General features: G+C 31.5%; 1 protein-coding gene across 4 annotated transcripts in view; it reads left to right on the top strand.

The window, feature by feature from the left end:
• The first annotated feature begins 494 nt into the window (after nucleotides 1-494).
• Nucleotides 495-8,745, top strand: part of LOC127702630 (slit homolog 1 protein-like) — a 42,151-nt gene continuing 33,900 nt past the window's right edge. For 2 of the 4 annotated variants that reach the window (XM_052206908.1, XM_052206906.1), the window contains exon 1: nucleotides 1,838-1,885. In XM_052206908.1, coding sequence (XP_052062868.1) covers nucleotides 1,869-1,885 — 17 coding nt within the window. In that variant the 5' untranslated portion in view covers nucleotides 1,838-1,868. Of the gene's footprint in view, nucleotides 607-1,837; nucleotides 1,886-1,909; nucleotides 2,053-8,745 lie in introns of those variants that run through there. The other 2 variants (XM_052206910.1, XM_052206909.1) reach the window with 2 other exon arrangements.

Raw genomic sequence — 8,745 nt, 5'->3', positions numbered from 1 at the left:
TCATTATTCTAAATGGCATAAAAAAAACCTTGTGTTGCAATTAGCTGCAGGTTGAATGATTTAAGAGCTAAATTGACTAGGCTATAAATTCAGAATTTGTATTTAACAATCTTATCATCATACGTTTGAATCATGATGCTCAGGTTTTTTTTATAATGCTTTCAGGGTTGTATTAAAAGTAATACAATCAAAACCGTATATACACACCACTCACAAAAATATACAAAGAAATTAAATAGTAAAGATAGAAAGACAACAACTTATCTTTTACGAACAAAGTAAATATCAAATATTGTACACATTATTTCAACAGAAAATGTGATGAACGATTGTAAAACAGAATATTATACATTATAGGTTGGTGCTATTGAATATTATTGATCAAAGATTGAATGTAATAAGCAATTTCGTGCAAGGACATGTAAGTCACCTGACATCTGGTAATTTTAAAGTTATATATTTTTCGTCGCATTTAAATTATATAACGACTGCAATAAAATATGTGTTTATATATCAATAGTTACAATGCGCTGTAAGAAAAGTATATTAATGCCAGTTAACAAACTTAATTATCACCAATTAGCGTTTATTTCAATGTGAAAACAGGTAAGAACTTACAACCTATTCTAAAATCAATCTTGACTGGAATCGTGATATTAAATGTAAATGTAATTAAGGGAAACATAAGTAAACCAATGCAGGTTGATAATCAAAATTATAAGGAGATAGCATATACAAAAGTTAAAGTCTCTGAAGCAATTAACCCAAAAAAATCGCAAAATATGTACTTAGGAAAGTGAGACGTTGTCAAAGGGCCGGTATTAATTCCCGAACAAATTACTGAGAAATTTAGATATTGACGCAGAAATTCGTTACATGCACCTTAACCAATTAAATAATGAAATAAACTATACAAATTGTGACTTGGATGGAGAGTTTTTTCATTGGCCCTCTTACCACATCTTCTAATATCTATATAAGTAGGATTGTAAAATTTATAAACCTCACATTAATATTATATTCCTTGCTATATTTTATAACGTGATTTTAATTATTTCTTTCACAAATAATAATCTTTTTATGAGGGAGCACATCGTCTTTTTGCTTTAGTTTATATCAACATGAATATATCATCTGTTGTAAACGAAACACCGTTTATAAGTTCCACTCAATATCACGATATCACTTTTATTTAATTTTCAGCAAATTAAAACATGATTGAGTGTTGGCTGAGTGATTTTAGAGCTAAATTGACTAGGCTATTAAGCCAGAGTTTGTATTTAAAAGGCTTATCATTATATGTTTGAATCATGATGCTCAGGGTTTTTAATAATGCTTTCAGGGTTGTATTAAAAGTAATACAATCAAAACCGTATATACACACCACTCACAAAAATATACAAAGAAATTAAATAGTAAAGATAGAAAGACTACAACTTATCTTTTACGAACACGGTGGCCGAGTGGTCTAAGTAGTTACTACTGTAATCACTAGCCAGTCAACACTGAGGTTGTGAGTTCGAACCCCGCTCGTGCGGGTGCACCCGACTCCAATCTTAATTGACTAGGATTGTCAGTTTTCCTATCGAAGGTCGGTGGTTTTCTCCGGGCACTCCGGCTTCCTCAACCAATAAAAACTGGCCGCCACGAAATAACCCAAAAACGGTGCTTAAAAGTGGCGTTAAAACACAAAAATCAATCAAAATTAAATATTTTACGTACAAAGTAAATATTAAATATTGTACACATTATTTCAACAGAAAATGTGGTGAACGATTTCAAAACAGAATATTATACATTTTAGATTGGTGCTATTTAATATTATTGATCAAAGATTGAATAAAAAGCAATTTCGTGCAAGGACATTTATGTCACCTGACACCTGGTAATTTTAAATTTATATATTTTTCGTCGCATTTAAATTATATAACGACTGCAATAATATATGTGTTTTTATGTCAATATTTACAAGACGCTGAAAGAAAAGTATATTAATTCTGGTTTAACAAACTTTATTATCACCACTTAGTGTTTATTTCAATGTGAAAACAGGTAAGAACTTACAAACTATTTTGAAATCACCTAAAATTCATATTTCGAGACAATGTATGGTTATTCTTTATATACCGCAACTCCTATAACTGTTCCAAATGAAATATTTAGGGTAAAAACCATCATGTTTTAATTTGGAGCTGACGACGAAAATTTCCGCCAGCCTGTATGTTTTACTGACGTCATAAATGAAACCCTACGGAAACGCATTGTCAACGTCATAAACAAGGCGATATACGGTCAGTGACTGTATATCACATATGAATATACGTTCAATGTAATTTGAATGCGCAAATACCACAGCTGCAGTATATATGTAATTAATGGAAACATAAGTAAATCAATGCCGGTTGATAATCAGCATTATAAATTTTAAGGAGATGGCATATAAAAAAGTTGAAGTCTCTGAAGCAGTTATACCAAAACTCTCAAAATATGTACTTAGGAAGTGAGACGTTGTCAAACGGCCGGTAATAACTCCCGAAAAAAATCCTGATAAACTTAAATATTGACGTAGAAATTCGTTACATGCAACTTAACCTATTAGGTCAAGACATAAACTATATCTAGGATTGTAAAATTAATGAACCTCACATTTTACACATGTTTTATATTCCTTGCTATAGTTTATAACGCGGTTTTAATTATTTCTTTCACAAATAATAATCTTTTTATGAAGGAGAACATCGTCTTGTTGACGTAGTTTATGTCAACATGAATATATCATCTGTTGTAAACGAAACACCGTTTATAAGTTACACTCAATCTCGCGATATCACTTTTATTTAAATTTCAGAAAATTAAAACATGATTCAGTGTTGGTTGGATAATTCCAACAATTTACAGTAGTGGCAAGTGTCGAGAATACGTGAATTAAAGAAGAAGACGTTTTACATTTTATTAATTGTTATCTATCTAGAACTAAACAAGTATAACGTCACAAAGTCTTTACGTTACAATATCGCGCCGTATTTACAACATTCTGGGGTCGCAAAAAGAAAAATTTCTATGTAACATACAATCTCTAATTTGAATAAGAAATTTCAAATCGAAAATATCTGGACGGTTGAAAATTAAAGTCTCTATGTATAGAAAATAATTTATGTCTCTGTATAGTGGTAATTTTGATGGCAAACAAATTACGAATTTTTTTCACCAGCCTTTAAATTTGCTTGACGTCTTGGATGAATGTCTTGTATGGTACTGTGTTCACATCTTCTTTTTTTCTAACAGGGTAGTGGGGTATGTAATTTTTGTTTTTCCGTTACATTCCTTGTTGTCAATTCTTTAAACGAAACCTCTATGCACTTTATTCTTTATGGTATTGTCATAAGCTTTCAAGATAACTCTTTTCTTGTCTAGTCTTCTTCTTACAGATTCGGTTCCTCGTTGTGCTACACTCAAATTTGCCGGAAGTTGATCGTGGTCTCATTTCCATGATAACTTGGCAATATATTGATCGCCTTCAAATTCAATGCAAGTGTTCTGATACGTATTCAAGTAATATTTATTATCTTGATCTAGTTCTTTATAGTTGATACCTATTGATTCTGATTATAAGTTCCAGAATGATGTGATGTCGATTGCTTCAACTGCGGTGGATCCATCTCCGCGGATGATTTTGTCTTCAACAAACTGCCAATAGTAATCTGCTTCTTTTAAAACTGCAATTTCAATCCTATTCTTGTCGGTGATTGAATGCTCGAGATTCAAGCCTTGTTGATACGTGTACTTGTTTTCAAGTATAATTTTCGGATATGATTCTATCACAGAACGGCTATTTTCGGTATGACAAAAACATCAATTGGTATTATCTGTCTCGTCTCTGTTTCAACCAATAACGTACACGTACCTAAATGTCGTATGTTATTACTGGTGTCTCCGAAACATGATAGTTGTATGGTTTTTTTGTTGTAGATTTTAAGTTTCAGATTCGTAGAAAAGCATCTATAATGACGTTTGGCAATTGAATGAGCGTTGGCACCTTCATCAAAAAGGATATTTGTGTCAATACCTATACTATCGAACCAAACGGGTACAACTGCTGTTTTCAATAAAACACAAGAATGCGCCTGATGTGTATTGTGGAGTATTTTTCTTCTGTTTTTCCCTCTTTATCTTTTACAAAGTTTACATTTACGGATTGGGATGATTTGATAGAATGTGTTGCGTTTTTATGTTCTCTGTTTTCTTTACGAAATGCGTTTTGATTCATGCAAGTTTAACTTTGGACATATGTACTTCTTTTACCGACCAAACTTTTGGCATGTGTATATAAAAAAGTAGATGTGGTATGACTGCAAATGAGACAACTCTTCACAAGAGATCAAATGACACAGAAATTAACAACTATAGGTCACCGTACGGCCTTCAACAACGAGCAAAGCCTAAACCGCATTATTTTATAAATTATTTCAAATCATCTATATTCTGCATTCATATTTGTTTGAGCATTGCAAAAGTCGTCGGTGCACTCGAATAATCCTATGTGTGATGTACATTTCATCATGCTTTCAACAATTACAAACAACCACATTGTATCGTAAGATATGTAACGTTTCGGAAACTTTTAAACGTCTTTCATTTTTATTATGAAAACCTTTAAAAAATCGGCATATTTTATGCGTTTCTATCTATTAACGTGATTGCATCCAAAAACACGTTAAACATGATTACATCTTTTAAGTTTTAAGTACGTTTGTAGTCATACAATTACCGCTCCTATGACGTTCGTTCGTCGAGATAAGTTCGTTCGTCAATATCCTGGTCATATATGTGCATATGTATGTATTGACGCCTATGTCCGGTGAAGGATATAACTCGAAAGTGGTCTATTACGCAGTGTGAAATGGACAAAATGTCTTTTAGGTGTATGATAGATTTTTTTCTTAATAAACCGACATTATATGAAATATAATGCAGTTGCGTCAATTTTCATGGATATTTTCATTTAATGAGTCTATGTTTACATAATGAACTAATTATAATTTGAGAGTATCAGCGACCGTCACTACTAGCAGCAAGAGCCACTTTGGCAATTCGGTCACTACCAAACCTATATATACAAATTATACCATATTATCTCATTCCAAGTTTTAACGTTTGACACAATGCATCAACATTTAGTTTTTGCCAAAGAGACACAAGAAAAATAAAAACATGTCCCATTTGAACAAAGATATTTTCATGAAATCCTGTTTCAAGGACAGAAAATGTTCTTCACATCCGGCTGTGGTATTGAAAATGAACTGAAAACCGGGGGCTGTATTCAGAAACGAACGCAAAGCCATTAATATCGTTTTCCCTTTTCCGATCTAATGTTATATCGACACCTGGATACTGATGACCACCACCGCAAGCATATTTAAATACAACCTAAACAGGTGACTAAATAAAGAAAATCTATCTATAGAAAATGTGTCAGATCAAAAGAAAAATATACATTAAACTGGATTTAAACACTTAAAAGCGCTGTTGTCTGTTTACAAAAGTATTATGGATGAGTCAAATATTTCATAATAAGCATCTCTGAATAACGCCAATATCAGAAGGATTTAGATGCCTCAATTAATCTCACGGATAAAATCACATAAAGGTCACCAAGATCAACACGAAGTCAGCTTTTAAGACTTGCAAACGATGTTTCTCTCATTACTCTGTTTCCTACGCAGTACACTTTTATTTATTCTATATTGAATGTGACATTGTTTCTATATATTTGAATTCTATCCGTTTTGAATTTTCCTTGGAGTTCGGTATTTTTGTTATTTTACTTTTTGACCCGACATGACACTTCCAGGCTTATGGAGGTAGAACTTTATTGTGGGAAAACTATATATATATACGTTATGTAAATCTTCGTATCAGGACATACTCATTTATTTCTAAACTGAATTTATGTTTCGGATCCTTTTACATTGCTTATGAAATTTATATTATTTACAACTGTAATAAAAGCGAACGAACTAATCATAAACGACAAAGCAAAGATGGAACTTCTGTATATTTTACCATTCAAAATATCTGTTTCAGAAACATGATTTTTTTTAAAAAGAACTTTTTTCTACCGTATGCTTTGGTGCATTGTAAATCACATTTTCTAATGAATATTTTGTATACGCATATTTTCTTATAATTAATCAACCTCACTGTGTATTCAATTTAACATGTATGTAACTTAGTAATAGACAATGATAATGTAAAATCTTTACACTTTCCATACAGTCTTACGATTTTAAGGGTTACCAGTATTGTATTTGAATATAAGATTAACTTTTTTTCGAGTATTTCATTTTATTATAATACTTTTTGGCAATCTTTTATACTAAAGTTTTTCATTTGTTTTAATATTTGTCTTTTTAATCTGAAGAGTTACGTCCTTTTTGACTAATTTTTATAGTTTGTTCTTATGTTGTACTATTGCACTACTGTCACATGTAAGGGGGAGGGTTTGGCACAAGCAAAAATGTTTAGCCTTGGGCTGTTTATATTGTTCTTTGGTCAGATTGTTGTCTCTTTGACACATATTCCCCGTTTCAATTTTCTATTCTATGTTTAACCCCGCCACATTCTGTATGTACCTGTCCAAGGTAAGGAGCCTGTGATTCAGTGGTTATCGTTTGTTACTGTATATCATATTTATTTTTCGTTTGTTGTTTTGTATATGAATCATGCCGTTAGTTTTCTCGTTTGAATGTTTTAAATTTGTCATTTTGGGGCCTTTTTTAAGCTGATTATGCGGTATGGATTTCGCTCATTGTTGAAGGTCATATGATGACCTATAATTTTTAACTTCTACGTCATTTGATCAATGGTGGAGAGTGTCTCATTGGCAAACATACCCCTTTTTCTAATTTTTATAAAGTCATAGCCACTTAATACCCCCTCCCATCAATTATTATTTTCAACGCTTTTGTCTACATAAATGTGTCACGAACTGTTAAATATTGAAGGTTTCATAAGAAAACAAGCGTCTTGAAAGGATTTAAAGAGAAAGAAGATGCGATTATCTATACTTTGTACAGTCGGTTAGTATAAAACGATTTACGTGAGTTTATGCGATGTACAATACTCAATGAATAGGTAAACATAAAAGAAGTCGTAAGATAGTTTTGCATGGTAGATTTAAGATAAATTATTAATTTGCTTTTAGTTGGGGATCAGGGATTTTGAATAGGATAGGGTACCATGGCAACGTTAGGAGTGGTAATTGAAAAAAAGTTTATGTATGTACTATATATGTAGCTTCGGTCCAGCCCTCCCATCGTATATCATTTTCAATGCTTTTGCCTACATAAATGCGCCACGAACTGTAAAATATTGAAGGTTCCTTAAGAATACAAGCGTCTTGAAAGGATTTAAAGAGAACAATACTCCAAAAATAAGTAAACATAAAACAATTTGTAAGATAGGTTTGCATGGTAGATTTAAAATATATTAGTAATTTACTTTCAGTTGAGGATCTAGGATTTTGAATAGGGTGGGGTACCATGGCATCTTTAGGAGTAGCATTTGAAAAAAGTTTATGCACTTACTATATATGTAGCTGCGGCTCAGCCACCCCCCCCCCCCCCCCTTCCCAAACAAAAACTTTTAAATAATCCGCATCTGACTTCATTATTTGATGCCCGATAAAATTTATATAAAAATTTTAAGTAAACCAATCATTTTCAAATTTATACCTGTTTTCAGATGATTCCTTCAGTTTCCAAAATTATTGTATTTTATTGAAGCTTAGTCATCTCCAACATCGTATTTGAATACCAATTTCAGATGAATTACATAATACTAATATACAAGCAGTTCTTTGGTCTCTTTCAAAATATATAATTTAAACTTGTAATGAAGTTAGTATTAAATTTGTGAAAGAAATCTTTTAAATTTAAAAAAATATATATCAAGCATGCGAAGCGTAACAGTTTATAAGCAGTAGTTCACAAAATAAAATATTATTTATGCATTTGATACGGTACATTTATAATGATATATTTTAGATTCCATTTAGGAAAATCTAAAGAGCAGAGAATTTGTATTGTTTTAAAATCCATTTAATATGTTAATTCAAATATTGTTTACTTCAAACGAGAACGTAGTTGTCAGCCAAAAAAGAAGCTAAGGTAAAAGTCACAGCCAAGCTAAAGTGTTAATCGTTTTCTTCACAAATACTTCGAAGTGACACCGAAACATTATTCAATTGAATCTTTCTTTGATAAATTTTATACTAACTTCATTACAACAAGTCAAAATTACATTTTTCGAAAGAGAGCAAAGAACTGTTTGTATTGTAGTAAATTGAATTCATTTGAAATTAATTTGTATTCAAATACGCTGTTCGAGGTTACTAAGCGCCAATTAAATACAATAATTTTGTATTTTATAGATTAGTGCATTCGATGATATGTCGTCATCGATTACAGTATTATTATGCCGATATTTAAAATGATTCATTTTATTGTTATTACAAAAAATAGGTCATTATAACATGACAGAGTGTTTTGTTTCAGTATGTGCTGGATGAATATGCATAAAGTCAATTTAAGACAATGTACCCCCAAAAGCCTAGAAATCTCGTGGCTAGTCACATATAGTCCATCACTGGTTAATGAGTTTTTAGTCTTAAACGGTCATGTTGATTATAACATCATCTGAAAAAGTCTAAACAATGAACTATTCCTTAAGTCTATTTCAAGACTT

Source organism: Mytilus californianus, unplaced genomic scaffold, assembly GCF_021869535.1.
Source record: "Mytilus californianus isolate M0D057914Y unplaced genomic scaffold, xbMytCali1.0.p SCAF_5, whole genome shotgun sequence".
NCBI classification, from domain to species: Eukaryota; Metazoa; Mollusca; class Bivalvia; order Mytilida; family Mytilidae; genus Mytilus; species Mytilus californianus.
Note: the sequence above shows the minus strand (reverse complement) of the source record. Positions and strands in the feature narration are given on the sequence as shown.